Below are 19,683 nucleotides of genomic sequence, written 5' to 3'. Positions count from 1 at the left end.
GCTGTGCTTAGCCACACAGTCATAAGTGTAAAGCAAGTAGAGCAGGGGGCTAAGCACACAGCCTTGTGGTGCACCTGTGCTGATGGAGATTGTGGAGGAGATATTATTGCCAATTCAAAAGAATAGTGGAGGACAAGAGTAAAGTAAATGAAGATCTCCCCAAACAAATTAGCATTAGTGGAAAAAAATTAGTATTAGTGACATTAAAGTGGCAGAAAAGCAGTGAATCCCCAGGACCTGATGAACTGCAGTTCAGGGTATTGAAAAGGTGGTGGATTTCGAGATAGTAGATGCACTAGTTGTCATTTTCTGAAGTTTCATTGATCCTAGAAAGGGTCCCAAGATTGGACGGTATCAAATGCAACCCCACTAATTAGAAAAGGAGGAGCACATTAGTGGTAGAGAAAATGTTATATTCTTTTAATGAAATTGTAATTGGGTATATTTGACAAATCAGTTAGAATTTTTTGCAATTGAAACAAACAAGGCAACCTAGATGTATTTGGACTCTCAAAAAGCCTTCAGTAAGGTAAGCAAACAAATCTACTAACTGCTCTGTTAATCACACTTTTCTGGACAATGATCACTGCTACCTGTAACTTCGCTCTGGTAGTTGTTTCTTTGAACTGCCTGTATGACCTGGTATTTTTGCAGTGTGAACTGCAACGTGTAGTAAGATTGCGGCATGGTGGGTACGGGCTGAGTTGAGGTGGCAGGGCCTGGCCTGAGCCCAAGGAGCAAGCCAGTATTCGGCCATTGCTGAAGCTGAATCGAAACAGGAAGGCCCGAGCCTGAGAGCGAGGACTGAGGCAACTTCTGGCCGATTTAAGCACTGGGCCAGTTTGAAAATGATGGGTATGGGCCAAATATATGGTTTGTTCTTTTTATCACACATTGGGTGTTGGTCAGTCTTTTCTAGTGGGTTCTATTGTGTTTCTTTGTCTTATGACAGCGTAAGAAGATAAATCTCCAGGCTGAACATAGTTTGATAATAAATACTTTGATGATAAACATACTTTGAACTTTTGGACTGATGATTATCTTGTGTCTGATTCTAAGGGTGTAGGAGTAAGCAGATCAGTCTTTGTACTGGGAAGCAGAGCCCAGTGGGATGCCATTGGTAGTGGTGCCGTGAACAGCTGGGGCTTCAATCTGTACTAATGACTTGATTAAGAAGATTGAATGTAATGAACATGTTTGATGATTATACAAAGCTAGGTGGTGGTGTGAGCCATGAGGAGGACACAGACAGGCTATGTGACTGGGCACGGATGTGATCAGGATAGAATACAAAATGCAGAGTGTGAGGTAAGCTCTTTGGTTGGAACAAAAGGAAAGGCAGAGAAATTTTACATGCTGAAAAGTTGGCACATACTGGTGTTCAGAGAGACTCTCTTGTCCATGAATCAGAAGCATAGAAAGTTTCTGGCAGGTTCAGTTAGCAACTAAGAAGTCAAAAGTTATATTGATCTTTACTGTCTGCAAGACAGGAGGCTGCTTACTTCAATTATATACACCCTTGGTGAGACTGCATCCAGGATAGTGACTAACATATCCAGATTACTGCAGGAACTCAGCAGGTCAGATGAGGTCTCTATGGAGATGGATATTGAGTATCTATCTGATCTCTCTTCCTAAGGAAGGATATACTTGGAACAGTATGAGTCTAGCGAAGCTTCAACAGATTGATTTGCAAGAGAGTAGCTTTGAAGCATGAGAAGTTAAATTGATGGTTTATTTTCATGAGTGTTTAGAGGTGGTGATCTTATTGAAACGGGATTGAAGCAGAGTTGTTGTCTCCCCCGGCAGGGTTTACAACTGGGTGTTACATTCTAAAACTACAGAATTGGCCATTCAGGGCAAGGATGAGAAATGTCCTCACCCGGAGATTAGTAAAATCTCTGGAATTTGCGCACAAAGGTTCTGTGTAGGTTCAGTCACGGAATACATTCAAGGTAAAGATAATCAGATTTTTGATTTTAAGCATTTGAGGTTAATGTAGGGCAGTGCAGTGAAGTGATTGATTTTATTGAACAGGATAGGGGCTGAGTGGTTTGATTTCGTACCGATTTCTCATGTACTTGTGTTACTCTTGCTGTTTCGCTATTGTGTAGCTAATTGTGTTTCTTATATGAGCCGGATATTACATGCTTCAGATTTCTACAAATCTGCAAAATGTACTTCTCTTCCAGAAGCTAACATTATCACATGTAAGTATGCCATAACTATCAACACTGACACACTTTTCCAGCATTCATCAATGATTTAAATCATTACACCAGTTTCTGTCATGCCTGATTTGCTTAAGGTGCCTGTCTATCAAATAAATTGGATTAATGCCCTTCTTTTTGTAAAGTTTTGTGTTATATGAATCAATATTAACCTGCACCCTGATCTGCTTATTTAGTCACCTTATCTCTTTTTATCAGAATGGATATTTAAATCATTCAGATCTATTGATCCATTTCACTAACTAGATTTTTTTTTCTATACTTTATGCTTTTTTAAAGCAAATAACAGATGGTTTCTGTCAAAGAAATGGTTTATGGGAATAACTTAGCAGTCTGTAAGGGAACTCAATTGCCAGGTAAATAGTAGAAGATTCAAACAAATAATAAGAGACATGCAGCTCTGAAACACGTTAAATTCATTTAGCTTCAGTACACATCTTTGGTCAATAAACACCTGGGACAAAATCAAAAAAGTTATTTATAGTCAAAGAGCACCACAGCACAGAATTTGTCCATTTGGCCCATCTAGTCCATGGTAGACTGGTTTTCTGTCCAGTCCCATCTACCTGCACCTGGACCATAGCCCTCCATACCTCTCTCATCTATATACTTATCAAACTTCTCTTGAATGTTATAACTGAGTTTGCCTTTGCTGCTCCTGCTGCCAAATGAAAAGCTGGAAGCTCTCAAGTAGTATCAAGAGTCTGAAGTAAGTAAACAAAACAGGATATCCTATTAAAATCAAACAATTTCTATGATTACAAATTATGGAAATTTGTGAAGTACATGATATTTTGGTTTCAGTGTTATTGGTTTCTCCTGGAATTCATTTTTATTAGGAGATTTAGACTGCCTGTGAAGGACAGGGAAAAGTGTAAGGTTGAAAAGAGATGGACGGGATTCAGAGAGCTTCCTTGAGCATTGTGAAAGAATTGCATTAGCTTTGATCTGGGTTGATTCAAAGCTCAAAGTAAATTTATTATCAAAGTACATATGCATCACCACATACAACCCTGAGATTCATTTTCTTACAGGCATACTCAATAAATCTATAACAGAATAATAACCATAATAGAATCAATGAAGGACTGACCCAACTTGGGTGTGCAACCAGTATGGAAAAGACAAAAAACTGTGCAAATGGAAAAAAAAAGATAATAAATAAATAATAAGTAATAACTATTCAGAACCTGAGATGAAGAGTCCTCGAAAGTGAGTCTATAAGTTGTGGAAACGTTTCAGAATCAGAATCAGGTTTATTATCACCGGCATGTGACATGAAATTTCTTAACTTAGCAGCAGCAATTCAATGCGATACATAATCTAGCAGAGAAAAAATAATAAATAAAATAAAAATAATAAATAAGTAAATCAATTACAGTAGACATATATTGAGTAGAATTTAAAAATGTGCAAGAAAAGGAATACTGTATATTAAAAATAGTGAGGTAGTGTCCAAAGATTCAATGTCCATTTAGGAATCGGATGGCAGAGGGGAAGAAGCTGTTCCTGAATCGCTGAGTGTGTACCTTCAGGCTTCTGTACCTCTTACCCGATGATAACAGTGAGAAAAGGGCATGCCCTGGGTGCTGGAGGTCCTTCATAATGGAAGCTGCCATTCTGTCTAGAAGTTGAGTGAAGTTAGAAACATAGAAAACCTACAGCGCATTACAGGCCCTTTGGCCCACAAAGCTGTGCTGAGCATGTCCTTACCTTAGAAATTACCTAGGCTTACCCATAGCCCTCTATTTTTTAACACTCCATGTACCTATCTAGGAGTCTCTTAAAAGACCCTACTGTATCCGCCTCCACCACCGTCACCAGCAGCCCATTCCACGCTCTCACCACTCGCTACGTAAAAAACTTACCCTTGACATCTCCTCTGTACCTACTTCCAAGCACCTTAAAACTGTGCCCTCTAGTGCTAGTTATCTCAGCCCTGGGAAAAAGCCTCTGACTATACACACGATCAATGCCTCTCATTATCTTGTACACTTCTATCAGTTCACCTCTCATCCTCCAGCGCTCCAAGGAGAAAAGGCCGAGTTCACTCAACCTATTCTCATAAGGCATGCCCCCCAATCCAGGCAGAATCCTTGCGTCCTTTGCACCCTTTCTATGGCTTCCACATCCTTCCTGTAGTGAGGCAAACAGAACTAAGCACAATACTCCAATTGGGGTCTGACCAGGCTCCTATATAGCTGCAACATTACCTCTCTGCTCCTAAATTCAATGCCACGGTTGATGAAGGCCAATGCACTGTATGCCTTCTTAACCACAGAGTCAACCTGCACAGCAGCTTTGCATGTCCTATGGACACAGACCCCAAGATCCCTCTGATCCTCCACACTGCCAAGAGTCTTACCGTTAATACTATATTCTGCCATCATATTTGACCTACCAAAATGAACCACCTCACACTTATTTGGGATGAACTCCATCTGCCACTTCCTCAGCCCAGTTTTGCATCCTATCAATGTCCTGTTGTTACCTCTGACAGCCCTCCACACTATTTATAACACCTCCAACCTTTGTGTCATCAGCAAATTTACTAACCCTTCCCTCCACTTCCTCATCCAGGTCGTTTATAAAAATCACAAGGAGTATGGGTCCCATAACAGATCCCCGAGGCACACCATTGGTCTCTGACCTCCATGCAGAATATGACTGTCTACAACCAAAGTTAAATCCTTTGGTTCAAGAGCCTGATGGTTGAGGGGTAATAGCTGTTCCTGAACCAGGTGATGTAAGTCCTGAGGCTCCTGTACCTTCTTCCTGATGGCAGCAGCAAGAAGAAAGCCTGGATGGTGATGGGTCCTTGATGATGGATGCTGCTTTCTTGCAACAGCGCTCCATGGGAATGTGCTCAATGGTGGGGTGGGCTTTACTTGTGGTGGGTCCCTGTCGATGGATGCTGATTACCTGCAACAATGCTTCATGTAGATGTGCTCAATGGTAGAGAGGGCTTTATCCATGATGGACTAGGTCATATCCACTATTTTTGTAGGATTTTCCATTCAAAGGCATTGGTGTTTCCAGACCAGACAGCGATGCAGCCAGTCAATGTGCTGTCTACGACACATCTATAGAAGTTTGTCAGAGTTTTAGCTGTCATACCAACAATCAAGTTAATGAAGAGAGAGGAACAAACATGTTATTTTGAATTGTGTTTGTTGGGTGGAGGGAATTGAGGTTGGGAGGTAGATTAATTAATTAAATTGCATAAAAAATGAATTGTGAAGGACACTGGATCAAATTCAAAATGTTGGAGGAGAAACAAGTGCATTTTTGAAAGAACAGAGGATATGGACAAGATATATTGCTCTGTAACTGTACAAGAGATTGTTATTGGTCTATTAATGATGCAATGCTTGGGAATATGTTGACTAATTGCCTATCCATCAGGATTGGTGGTATTTCAATTTAGAAATCTGAAATAGAAATAAGAGTTTATTGTAACCATAGAGTTGTACAGCCAGCTAAGGACCAAGTTAGGTCTGTGCAACTGAGGAGGCCTCAAGGGAATCAGGATTGTCAGATCATCTGACCAAGGACATCAAGTCAATAGTCTAGAAAATGTCAAATCGAACATCAAGTATCACCTTGTCTATACAAAACATAATCTTTTAAACTGAAACAAGATGTATAGTATTTAGTCCTATGGTCTAATAAAGTGTAGCCTCACAAATGGAACCCTTTCGAGCAATATACATGGGATATTCTATGCCTGTTGTCAATATGTAGGCAACAACAGTAAGGGAGCAACAACTTCTATTTGTAAAGCACTTCCAGTAAAAATATCTCAGGACACACTGAATGTCTTGCCAGACATGTGACACTAATTTATATGAAGTGATATCAAGATAAATGATAAATCCATGGTGCCAAGAAGTGACTTGAAAGAACAAAACATACAAGTTGGAGGAGTTTTAGGGAGTTAACGCCAGAGATGAATGGGTATGCAGCTAAAACACTGGACAGCAATTTTTTTCAAAAGTGTTGCTTCCTCATAATTTTTTTTAATGATATATTGCTTGAAGATGAACACAAATATAATTTCAGTTTACTTGTATCACGTAGGAATTTGGAGAAGCAACATATTAACTTTTATTGAATATAGTGTGTTTCACTGCATAATGGTGCTGATGCTTTGCAATAGTTCAACTAAGATAAAACATTTTTGTTAATGATTTTCATTTGTACTCAGTGTCTGAGGCTTCTCACTCGCCAGCATTGACGGATTCCAGTTGCCCTGGTATCTCTTAGATAGATAGATAGATAGATACTTTATTCATCCCCATGGGGAAATTCAACTTTTTTTTTCCAATGTCCCATACACTTGTTGTAGCAAAACTAATAACATACAATACTTAACTCAGTAAAAAAATATGATATGCATCTAAATCACTATCTCAAAAAGCATTAATAATAGCTTTTAAAAAGTTCTTAAGTCCTGGCGGTTGAATTGTAAAGCCTAATGGCATTGGGGAGTATTGACCTCTTCATCCTGTCTGAGGAGCATTGCATCGATAGTAACCTGTCGCTGAAACTGCTTCTCTGTCTCTGGATGGTGCTATGTAGAGGATGTTCAGAGTTTTCCATAATTGACCGTAGCCTACTCAGCGCCCTTCGCTCAGCTACCGATGTTAAACTCTCCAGTACTTTGCCCACGACAGAGCCCGCCTTCCTTACCAGCTTATTAAGACGTGAGGCGTCCCTCTTCTTAATGCTTCCTCCCCAACACGCCACCACAAAGAAGAGGGCGCTCTCCACAACTGACCTATAGAACATCTTCAGCATCTCACTACAGACATTGAATGACGCCAACCTTCTAAGGAAGTACAGTCGACTCTGTGCCTTCCTGCACAAGGCATCTGTGTTGGCAGTCCAGTCTAGCTTCTCGTCTAACTGTACTCCCAGATACTTGTAGGTCTTAACCTGCTCCACACATTCTCCATTAATGATCACTGGCTCCATATGAGGCCTAGATCTCCTAAAGTCCACCACCATCTCCTTGGTCTTGGTGATATTGAGACGCAGGTAGTTTGAGTTGCACCATATCACAAAGTCCTGTATCAGTTTCCTATACTCCTCCTCCTGTCCATTCCTGACACACCCCACTATGGCCGTGTCATCAGCGAACTTCTGCACATGGCAGGACTCCGAGTTATATTGGAAGTCTGATGTGTACAGGGTGAACAGGACCGGAGAGAGTACGGTTCCCTGCGGCGCTCCTGTGCTGCTGACCACCGTGTCAGACCTACAGTCTCCCAACCGCACATACTGAGGTCTATCTGTCAAGTAGTCCACTATCCAATCCACCATGTGAGAGTCTACTCCCATCTCCGTTAGTTTGTGCCTTAAGATCTTGGGCTGGATGGTGTTAAAGGCACTAGAGAAGTCAAGGAATGTAATCCTCACAGCACAACTGACCCCCTCTAGGTGAGAGAGTGATTTGTGCAGCAAATACACGATAGCATCCTCCACTCCCACCTTCTCCTTATATGCAAACTGAAGAGGATCCTGGGCGTGCCTGGTTTGTGGCCTCAGATTCTCCATGATCGCAATTTCCTGGTGAAAACTTTCACCGTGCTCGTCACTAATAGCACCAAGATTTGCAGGGAAGAATTCTAAATGGGAATGCAGGAAATGAATCTTTAGTGACATGTTGCATTTCATGGTTTTATATGCTTGAAGCATGCTTTCAACCAGCTACATGTAGTTTGGTGCTCTGTACATGCCGAGAAAAATGTCAACAACTTCCTTGAATGCCTTCCATGTGATTTTCTCCAGACCCACTAGAAATTCTTCAAATCGCCTGTCATTGATGACCTGTTTGATTTGTGGACCAACAAAAATGCTTTCCTTAATCTTGGCATCAGTTATTCTGGGAAGCATCTGTCTCAAATATCAAAATGCTTCATAGAAATTTTTGTGCCAGGTGATAGCAAATTCTATCCTTACAATCCTGAACCCAATAATTATTACTAAAACCTGCCCTGCCCCGTTGCCTAAGCGTGCCTGGACAAGACAGGAAACTTACCAGCTTACATTGTAGCCAACATTTTAATTGACTTGAATTATGAATTGAAATAATAAACGTTTAGTAAAAATGGTGCGTGATAGGGAAATTTCATGGTGATTTTCATGATCAGTAGACCAAAATTCATAAGATACACCTAAAGGTATTCAGGAAGCAAGATCTTTGTTGTTCAGTGAAATCGAAGCGCCCTGAGGGTAGAAATGGAGAAGCATTCTTAATGAAGATGTGATACTGGATGAGACCGCACAGGCATGTGGGCAGGATCGCATGGAAGGGTTTTAAATCAGGAATGTATTTTTAAAATAGACCGACAGTAGTCAGGGAGCCGAAGCACGTCAGTGCCATGGAGCAGAATGGCGATTAAGGATGGATATTTCTTGCCAGTTAGAATATGCATAGTTTTGGGTTGTTGGAGTGTCGTGGATAGGAGGCCAGGCAGTGGAGCATTGCCACTGTTGAATCAACGACTGTCAGCGACATGTTGGGTTCAATAGCTGGGCCGAGGCAGGGTCTGTACGTGGGGGTACTGCTGAGGTTCAAGACCACCTTTTGAGGAGAGGGGTCAGCTCTGCTCGATGACCTGGTGCCTTCTCAGGCCTGTACCATAATTTGAGCGCTGTACTATATTTTAAAAGAAAAGATTACAGTGAGTTGGTTTCATGATTGTGGGGTACGAGGCGAAACAGACGCTGCTTATTACAAGAAACTGGATTTCAACTTTGCTTTCGCTTGGGTTTGTTTACTTTCGATCAGTTGACTCAAGTTAGAGTGCTGTCATTGCATGAAATTGCGGGGATGCCGAGATTTAAAAAAAAATGCCCAGCAAAATCACCGCACCAACAGCAGCTCCTGGCGTCCAAGCCGCGGCTCCGGTTTCACTGCTAGCTGATTGGTCCAGACGGCATCGCCATGTGATTAGCCGTGCATCACGTAACAGTTGAATTAATTAAAAAAAACAGGCGTAATCTATAAAAGCCTGGACTTAAACAGCAGTCTGCAGCGGGTTAACATCGTCCCTGCAGGTGTTGCCAATGGGGGCCGGACGTGAGGATTTGAGACTGGTTTAACAGCACTTCCCTGGGCCACGACCTGTCAATCACCGGGTAACGTTCTACTCCCAGGCCACGTTCGGCCCCGGGACAGCATTCTAACCCCCAGATCACATTCTACCCTCGGCCACGGTCTCCACCATGGATAAAGAAACTCCCCTCGACTCCTGCCTCGACAAAGAAGCCCTCCACCTCGGGGTGAATGATGTGTACGAGATCGCCAAATTGATCGGCACCGAGTTGGAGAAGCTGATAGACAGCTATGGCAAGGAGGCAGTGGAAGGACTGATTCCGAAAGTTGTGCGCGTCTTGGAAATGCTGGAAAGTTTCGTGGCGCGGAATGGCAGCACCGAGCAGGAATTGATACGAGCCTTCGTGAAGCTACAGGATGGAGAGACGAGTGTGGGCCACTACAAGGTTCGTCATCCTTCCCATGTGACATAGTTTTCTTTGACATTCACACTCTTAACTTCTACTCGTACTCTCTACCGCCTCTTCTGTGAGTTCATTCCAGCTATATGATCGATTTCATGTGGATACAAAAGCAAAAATAAATACCGATGCCTCCTTTTTCCGTCTTCCCCTTATTTTCCAATCTTTATGAAGAGTCATAAGGATTGGAAAATCAGGAATGTCGACTATTTTTTCCCTTCACAGATGCTGCCTGACTTGCCGATCGGCATTTTTGTATGTGTCATTGGAAATACATAACAGGTCATGTAGCATCTGTGGAGAGAAATGTTTATGCTTCAGATCAACGCCTTTCGATCTGAAACGTTAACTTTTCTCAACCATCACAGGTGCATTCTGACCTGCCCGGTACTTCCAGCATATTCTGTTATTTTTTTAAATCCCAGCATCTGCAGTTGCTTTATTGCTTTGTGACTACGCGTGTTATTTTGGCTACGTTTCAGTTCAAATGCGGCGGGTTGCTCGCTCTTATCGACCTAGATTACAGACCTTGATATGTCCGTTGTCGTACATTTATGAAATAAGTTCTTTGTCCCAACCTGTTTGTCAGCATTTATGCTCCACATCATTTTAACGCTTTCTACCCTAATCTAAAATTATCAGCGTGTTCGGTCTATTTCTCCTTGCTCGGTGTCATTATTCATATTGCAGCTAAATTCATTCCTTCGTACTTTTGTCAAACTCAGCTTGGAGGAACATTGTTTTACACGGCACCAGGGACGTAGGGGGATAGTAACAATCTGGACTTCGTGGTTACAGTGTCAGTAAATTCATCAGCGTTTGCTGTAATTCCGTTGTGAATGTGTCAACGGGGTGTTGAATAAATCCCACATGGAAATTCAGGAAATGTATTCCCCCCCCCCCCCCCACCCCCGATTCCTGGTTTCTCTCTAGAGTGTGCAGTTTTGGAACCGTCTCCAGCACAGTACTCAGGAATCAGTGACTTAATGAGATAGAAATATTCAAAACTATTTTTGCATTACACAAGAAAACTTGAAAATGTTATAGTTTGTCGCATATAACGCAAGTGAGTTTGTAATGGCATTTTAAATCAATCCTTATACACCTCACCAGCTCAGAAGGCAGTGGTGATAGAAGATTGCCTAGTTAGAGGTATAGGGAGGTGATTCTGTGGGCGGGGTAGAGGCAGCCTCCCAGGTGCCAGGGTGAGAGATGTCTCGGATTGGGTCCACGGCTTTCTAAAGGGGGGAGGGTGATCACCCAGAACTCTTGGCACCAATGACACAGGTAGGAAAAGTTTATATGGTGGATTATAACTCCTTCAGGTCAGTACTTAAAAAGTTTATTTCAGAATGCTTTCACTTCTAAAGCTTATGAAATTTCTGCATAATTAGTTATATTCCTATATTTATGGTTTGTAAATGTTTAGGCGGGTACTAGTTAAGTAGCCATTCAACTTGCTTGGCTGTTGCTGGATGCTAAACCTCCTCATGAACTGATGCACGAGAACAATTCTTGCCCAGAAAGGGAAGTCTGGTCCAGGGGAGGAATTCACTACTTATTGCCCTATTTCTTTGAAGTCACCAAGAAATGAATACCTTCTGTGCTGTCTGGAAAATCCAGACCTGCACCATTAAGTCTATCTGATTGTGGACCTGCCAAACCAGAGTGTTTAAGGAGGATAAGGAAGGCACACATATTCCCAGTCACCTCAAATCTTACATCGGTTGGTGTTACTTTTTCACTTCTCTTTGGGTCATATCAGGTGCAAACCAAACTGCAAATGCTGTTGAACAGTCTGCACCAGTAGGATTTTATTTTGGCCCGTACAAAGTACAGGCTCCATTTCCAGATCAGTCTCCTTCACGAACCCTTGTTGCCCGAGTAACACTGGATGGGATCTTGCCAAGTACAGGCTGTGGTACTGAGGTTGAAGCACCTTGCTGTAGCTCGGGTGTGTGGGGCTCCTCCAGGTACTTTATTTTGCCCTCCCACATCCCAAAGCTGGGCTAATTAGCAATTGTCAATGACCTCTTTGCAAAAAAGAATCACGAGGAAGCTGCTGGGCCTGTGTGTGGGAGAATAGATTGCAGGGAAATGGGGCAGATGGACTTTTAGAATGCTGATGAATATTGGTAGCTCGGGTTGAGGTATTTGCCCAGCTTGGCCACTAGGTGTTTGATCACCAGTTGAGAACCGCGCTTCTAAAAGCAAATGCGAAGAAGTGTGTTTCTCTTCTAAATCCGTATTGAAACATATTGAAATAGACACAATGTACGAACCCCAAAGGGCCAAAGAAATGCAGGGCAAGGTCAGCTGAAGGCGTAGCCAATCAGGACCAAGGGAAACAAAAGGGGTCAGGTCCTCTAAAAATGCGAACGTTCCCAGAGAGGAGCACCCACAACAGCACAATGAGGATGTTACCTTGATTGGTGATGAACCATCTGCCAGTTAATTGCCAAGCTTGGTGAACACCATAATATCAAAAGCAAATGGAACTGCTTCCCTCGGTGTTGGCATTGACTTGATGAGCCGAGTTGCCTCCTGCTGCCGCGTTATTAGGAAGAGTATAAGTTGCGATTCGGATATCCATTTAATAGCTGGCCAAGCATATGTCCCAGCTATTACAGCTGTGAGGAAATGGCTGCCGCAGTTTCTAGCCTCTCCTTTGACAACCTGTTCTGTGTTAACCTTCCTCTTTTAGTCTGTGCAATGGCCAGTTGTAGGTTTATCTGAATATTTGTGGTAAGAATAATCTGTTGGGAGCTGGTGAGGGTTTTAGCCGTGAAGCTACTCTCCCACAGTGGACTTCTTTTCTAGTAAATTCCGCATCTCAGGAGGGAATTTTTCTTTGTGGCTTCTCGGCTCTGTTACAGTCCTCTACAGTTGTTCTCTGCTGTACCAACTGTGTTTTGGGCATTTAAGCCAGGCATAGTTGAATTGTTTTCTCTGGATCGTCGAAGGCTGAGGGGAGATCTGAAATTGGTTTGTAAGATGACAGGTAGAGTAGACAGTATCTTTCCTTCCAGGGTTCTAACGTCTGATACCAAAGGGGGTGCATTTTTCAAAGGAGACATGAGGGACAAGCTTGTTTTACACAGTGATGGCTGCCTGGGGTGGTGGTAGAGGTAGATAAATAAGGGGTTTTTAAGGGACTTTAGATAGGTACATGAATGTGAGGGAAATGGAAGGATATAGACATTGTGTAGGCTGAAAGGATTAGTTTGCTTGGCCATTTGATTACTAATTTAATTGGCTCAATAGAGCATTGTGGACTGAAGGGCTTGTCCCTGTGCTGTACTCTACAATGCTCTGTACTTGGGTAATTTCTTTAGTCCCTTACACAGATTACATATTTTTAGAAAATCTGTTTGTATTGGGAAGCTCGGTATTAATGGACTTGAGTGGAAAATAGAAACTGAAACTGCTTCTGTCATCAGTTATGGCTTCACGTCTCTGATGCTGCAACTCATCCGTGGATTTCGGTGACCCCAGTCAGTTTCTGTCACAAGCTCTGCGTCTTCCCCTTCTTTTGCTTTTGCACTATCATTGTTTTGTTTTCAGTTCTAATTTGCTGAGAGCCAAAGTTCAGAGTCTGAGGTCCAAGCTAAATCGATAGCGTTACGCAGCCTTGAGTCAATCTCCTGCTTAGTTTATGGGCTGCAAACCAGCTTTTGGGATGCATCGAATATGTTTTGTTGTCACCCGTTCCACAGTGGTGCTCAGAAGTAACTATTGTAAAAAATACAAATACCTGGCTGACTTCAGCCAGGCCCAGTACACGGTGAGAGTCAAAGTTAGTGTTTCAGGTCAGTAACTGTGAATTGGTAATTAAGGTTCTATCTTGGCATAGCATGGGGCAATATTCACAAGATGTGGATACCTGTTTTGTTATTTTCCACCTCAGAAAACATTCCTTCTGTATTATTGCCACAAGCAAACTCAAGTATCAGGACCAAGTTAATGGGGGCAGATTGCTTGGTTCCTTAGACCATGCATACTCCCTCTCTAGTTTATTTTACCACCCATGAGCACTATCTCACTATTTCCCTTTCACAGTTTTTATTTTTTACTGTTGTAACTTGTAGTAATTTTTAAAATGTGTTGCACTGTACTGTTGCCTCAACATCAACAAATTTCATGACATATGTTATTGATCATGATGTGATGGTGAGTGTGAAGATGTGTGCTGGCTATGTCGAGTCCCAAGTGCAGAGGAAAGTCGTTCCAACGTAGCGATGGTGACCAGAGTTTATTCATAGAATTCCACTGGAATGTTGGCTCAGTCGAGTGACACCACGAGACATAACGTTCCCTAGGCTAGGACCCCGCGATTAGCACTAATCAAGCATCTGCTCTAATACTACGAGTAACACAGAATCCCGAGCCTATCAAAATAAACTTAACAAGTTTGTACAGAGAGCACCAGGAGACCACGTTACAAAGAGTGAGTCGCTGGAGAAAAACACAAGGAACTCTGAATGATTAAGAACTCCCATTAAGCAACAATTAAACAATTCAGGTGCTCCCAAATCCTCTATGCCCAATGCTCTCCGGCGCCCAGCACAGGCCACGAAGAGCTCATTACAACTGATGTTTTGATTCTGCAAAGGGGAAAATATCACAGACGATTTATCTTCTGTTAAAATCCTACTTTATTACGGTCAGATTCTGTTGCTGTGAACTGTTCATAAGCTGAACAAGTTAGAAATGCAGCAATGACCAGAGTTCTCAAGTGGCAGAGGCTGATCTATCCCACTGGTCTCCCAAGTGTTCATTCATGTGTATGGACTGTTCATAAGGTGGATATTTGTGACCTGGGGTGACTTAACACAGCAAAGTCATAGAGATAGAGAATCAACTAGGGACACAGTAAGAAAACTATTCCTTGACCACTGGGTCCACGTCAAATATCAACTGCTCAATTTCCACACTGCTTTCCTGTCTCCCCAGCAGTTTCCCCTTGCTACTCTTGAGTTCAGATTTTCACAGAGCAATTTATAATGGCCACTTAACTTACCAACCTGAACACTTGTTTTGGATGTGGGAGAAACAAGAACACCCACGTGGTCATAGGGTGAATGTGCAAGTTCCTCACTGGCTATACCTGGGAGAGCTGTGAGGCAGGAGCACTACCTACTGTGCCAGCTGTCTCATCTACCTCCCTCATCACACCATCCTGAATACGGATTTCTCGGCTGATGGCGTCTGAGCAATTGTGAGAGTTGCTAATGATGAAGGAATTACTGAGGAAAATGAACCTAGTAATTTAAGTTTTATTTATTTTATGGTGGGCTGGCATAGCTTGACATTAGTGTGATAAATTAAGACCAGAAGACATAAGAGCATAATAAGGCAATTTGGCCCATTGAATCTGCCCTACCATTCCATCAGAGCTGATTTATTACCCTTCTTAACCCCGTTCTCCTGCCTTCTCACCATAACCTTTCATGCCCTGACTAATCAAGAGCCTCGGAACCTCTGGTTCAAATATACCCAATGACTTGGCCTTCACAGCTATCTGTGACAATAAATTTGGCAGATTTATTACCCTCTGGCTAGAGAAATTCCTCCTCATCTCCGTTCTAAATGATCATCCCTCTATTCTAAGGCTGTGCCCTCTGGTCCTGGACTCCTCCACTATACAAAGCATCTTCTGCACACCCACTCTAACTAGGCCTTTCAATATTCAGATCTACACAAGGTATAAATATTCAGTGCACCTACCCTGTACTTTTCCAGAAAGAAACTTTGGTAAAGGGAAGGCAGATTGTTTCCTGTGTGCAAAATACAATATATGTAGCTGAAGTTTTTTGTTGTTCTGGGGAATACAGGCAACCCAGAATTGATGGGTGCTCAATGCTTCATGTGTTCATGTTATGTTTATTGTTGACATTAAAGTCAAAAATTTCTCCTGAGTGAGTCAAATCATACAGGCTACCCTTTCTGGTTAACCATCGATTTTGCCCACCTGCTCCTTTAGCAGGTTATGGCGTAAAAATTGAAATGCCGACACCATTATTATCATTGGGGGTTGGGGGAATGGTAGAGTAGTGGTTAGCTCAATGCTTTACAGTGCCTGTGATTAAGGTTCATTCCCCACAACTGTCTGTGAGCAATTTGTACGTCCTCCGTGTGACAATGTGGGTTTCCTATGAGAGCTCTGGTTTCTTCCCACATTCCAAAGGGATTGTAAGTTGAGGATGTGCTACGTTGCCCCGGAAGCATGGTGTCACTTGCTGGCTGCCCCCAGCATATTCTCGGATTATGATCATCAATGCATTTTGAATGTCTCGAAGACCGTAAGACATAGTAGCAGAACTAGGCCACTCGGTCCATCGAATCTGCTCTGTCATTACATCTTGGCTGATTTATTATCCCTCTCAATCCCATTCTCGTGCCTTCTCCCCATAACCTTTGATGCCCTGACAAATCAAGAACATGTTGATCTCTCCACTTTAAATATACCAAATGACTTGGCCTCCAGTAGCAATAAATTCCACAGGTTTACTAACCTCCGGCTAAAGAAATTCCTCCTCGTCTCTGTTCTAAATGGACACCTCTCGATACTGAAGCTGTCTCCCTCTGATCTGAGACTCAGTCACTATAGGAAACATTCAAGCGACACGCACACAATGCAGGAGGAACTCAGCAGGCCAGGCGGCAGCTATGAAAAAGAGTAAAGTTGACATTTTGGACCAAGACCCTTCAGCAGGATTCACCCCATTTCCACCTGATGGTTCAATATTCAATAGGTTTCAGTGAGATCCACCCTCATTCTTCTAAACTCCAGCAACAGGCCCAGAGCCATCAAATGCCCCTCATACGGCATGTTAATCCTTTCATTCCTGAAATCATGCTAATGCACCTCCTGGGGACCATCTCCAATGCCAGCGGGTCTTTTCTTAGATAAGAGGCCTAAAACTGCTCACAATATTCCAATTGCGGTGTGACCAATGACTTATAAAGCTTCACCATTACATCCTTGCTTTTGTATTCTGGTCCTCTTGAAATGGATACTAACGTTCCATTTGCCTTCTTTACCAACCAATCAACCTGCAAGTTAACCTTTCAGGAATCCTGCATGGGGATTCCCGAATCCCCTTGGCACCTCAGTTACCTGAACTTTCTCCCCATTTAGGGGACAAATAAAACTAAATCTTTATCATCTTTGCAAAACAAAACAAAGAATTACTTGTGACGGAAACAATCCCGTCTTTGCAAAGTTCACACTCTCCCAGAACCTCCTTGCTATGTTTCTGGATGAAATTTTAGGATTCAGTGTTGCTATCTTCTCAAAAGTAACTCAACTGTTCATGCTTGCGACTCTTGAGTCGGAAGCCTGAGGGGTCAGGCCTTACCAGGGGTGCTGCTCCAGGACTGATTCTCAGAGGTACACGTAATTCGATGAGATATTGAACTGAAGTGAACTCTTCCTTGTCATGGCCCTTCACCTTTTGTTGAGTTGCACTGCTTGTGTAACTTCAAAACATTTAACTGATTCAAACGAAGACACCTGAGTCCAGGAACGTGAGTCTATCTTGGTGTTCTCTTTTAGCGAGGCGTTCCCGTATCGCGTGGTAGCGTGATGACGTATGTGATGACGTATGCAATTCACGTATTTGTGCATATAACCTGTAATGAATTATTTAATTGTACAAGAATGCTTAATCAAACTATATATGTACAAGATTACTCAAATATTACTGAAATATTAAATGCACAACACAGCCCTCTCTCTGTAAGCATAATGGTAACGCTATATTCTGCATTTTGTACTTTGCTCTTTGTGTTGCCTTGATGAGCTAATGGTTTGAAATTATTTTTATAGATGGCATGCAGGACGATATATTTCACTATTTCAGTCATGTGACAATAATAAACCATTTCCAATTATTGGCTGACAGGTGACTGTAAAGGGATGAGATGAGGAGAAGGGAATTTCCCTTTCTGATCCCTCAATTAACCTCTCAAAGATCATCTAGTGTGGCAGTCAGAACGGGTGGTTGTGCTTTCTACGTCACAACAGTGATAATATTTCAAAAGTTCTTAATTGACTACAGAGTGACAATCTGAGGATGTAGAAGTTGCAAATAATTCCCTTTCCCTTTCTTGCTGGGCATTGAGTGTTTCTGGCAGCATGTTTTTGTACTGCTGGTTAAGGGAAACGACAATACAGGAACAAGATCCAGACAGCTCTCCACCAACAACGCACGCAGCTTATGACTAGGTCTGCACACCATTGCAGACTTCAAAGCTAAACGCAGCGGTGTTTCCAACATCGCTGCCTCTCTCCCAGATGAGCTAAATCGATTTTACTCTCGGTCCGATGTCACCAACACAGCCCCCGAAGTGACCTGCACCTTGGTCATCTCGGAGGCTGAAGTACGCAGGTGTTTCCAACGAGTCGTCAGTCGCAAGGCTGTGGGACCGAATGGTATCCCAGGGCGGGTACGCAGAGTGTGTGCGGCACAACTGGCAGGTGTTTGCAAACATTTTCAATCTGTCCCTCTCCCAGTGTAGAGTGCCCTCCTGCTTCAAAACATCCACCATTGTTCCTGTACCTAAAAAAAGACTAAGGTAACACGTCTGAATGACTGGCGTCCTGTCGCACTCCCCTCAATAATAGGCAAATGCTTTGAGAAGCTGGTCAAGGACGGCATCTGCAGCATGCTACCACCCACACTGGACCCCCTACAATTCGCCTACTGACACAACTGATCGACAGATGACACAATAGCCACAGCTCTACACGTTGTCCTTGCACATCTGGAGAAGAAAGATGCTTATGTGAGAATGCTGTTCTTGGACTACAGTTCAGCATACAACACCATAATTCCCTCCAGGCTTGACAAGAAGCTCAGAGACCTCGGCCTTCACCCTGCTTTGTGTAGCTGGATCCTAGACTTCCTGTCAGATTGCTGGCAGGTGGTAAGAGTGGGCTCCCTCGCCTCCAACCCTCTGACCCTCAACACAGGTGCCCCTCAGGCTGTGTCCTAAGCCCATGACTGAGTCGCCACCCACAGCTCCAATCTGCTAATTAAATTTGCTGATGATACGACATTGATGGGCCTAATCTCAAATAATAACAAGGCAGCCTAAAGCAAAGAAGTCATATCCTGCAGCAGTGGTGCTAGGGAAACAATCTCTCCTTCAATGTTGCAAAAACAAAGGTGGTAGTTGTGGACTACAGGAGGAATGGAGACAGGCTAACCCCTATTGCCATCAATGGATCTGGGGTTGAGAGGGTGAACAGCTTTAAGTTCCTCAGCATACACATTACCGAGGATCTCACCTGGTCTGTACATACTGGCTGTGTGGTGAAAAAGGCACAACAGCGCCTCTTTCACCTCAGACAGTTGAAGAAGTTTGGTGCAAGACCCCAAATCCTAGGGACTTCCTACAGGGGCACCAATTGAGAGCATCCTGACTGGCTGCATCACTCCCTGGCATGGAAGCTGTACTTCTCTCAATTGTAGGACTCTGCAGAGAGTGGTGCGGACAGCTCGGTGCATCTGTAGATGTGAACTTCCCACTATTCAGGACATTTACAAAGACAGGTGTGTAAAAAGAGCCCGAAGGATCATTGGGGACCCGAGTCACCCCAACCATAATCTGTTCCAGCTGCTACCATCCGGGAAACGGTACTGCAGCATAAAAGTCAGGACCAACAGGCTCCGGGACAGCTTCTTCCACCAGGCCATCAGGCAACTAAGTCATGCTGACACACTGTATTACTATGTTATATTGACTATCTTGTTGTGCATACTATTATTATAAGTTACTATAAATTGCACATTGCACATTTAGATGGAGATGTAATGTAAAGGTTTTTACTCCTCATGTATATGAAGGATGCAAGTAATAATAAGGTCAATTCAATTTAATTCTTGGGATCATGATGTATGAAAGAGAAAAAATAATATTT

At 42.9% G+C, this 19,683-nt stretch overlaps 1 protein-coding gene across 6 annotated transcripts in view; it reads left to right on the top strand.

Moving 5' to 3' along the window:
- Positions 1–9,230: 9,230 nt before the first annotated feature.
- rilp (Rab interacting lysosomal protein) overlaps positions 9,231–19,683 on the top strand; it is a 57,886-nt gene continuing 47,433 nt past the window's right edge. For 2 of the 6 annotated variants that reach the window (XM_073053487.1, XM_073053484.1), the window contains exon 1: positions 9,234–9,740. In XM_073053487.1, coding sequence (XP_072909588.1) covers positions 9,465–9,740 — 276 coding nt within the window. In that variant the 5' untranslated portion in view covers positions 9,234–9,464. Of the gene's footprint in view, positions 9,741–19,683 lie in introns of all 6 variants that reach the window. The other 4 variants (XM_073053481.1, XM_073053486.1, XM_073053482.1 and 1 more) reach the window with 4 other exon arrangements.

The sequence above is a fragment of the Hemitrygon akajei genome, chromosome 8 (genome assembly GCF_048418815.1).
Source record: "Hemitrygon akajei chromosome 8, sHemAka1.3, whole genome shotgun sequence".
NCBI classification, from domain to species: Eukaryota; Metazoa; Chordata; class Chondrichthyes; order Myliobatiformes; family Dasyatidae; genus Hemitrygon; species Hemitrygon akajei.
Note: the sequence above shows the minus strand (reverse complement) of the source record. Positions and strands in the feature narration are given on the sequence as shown.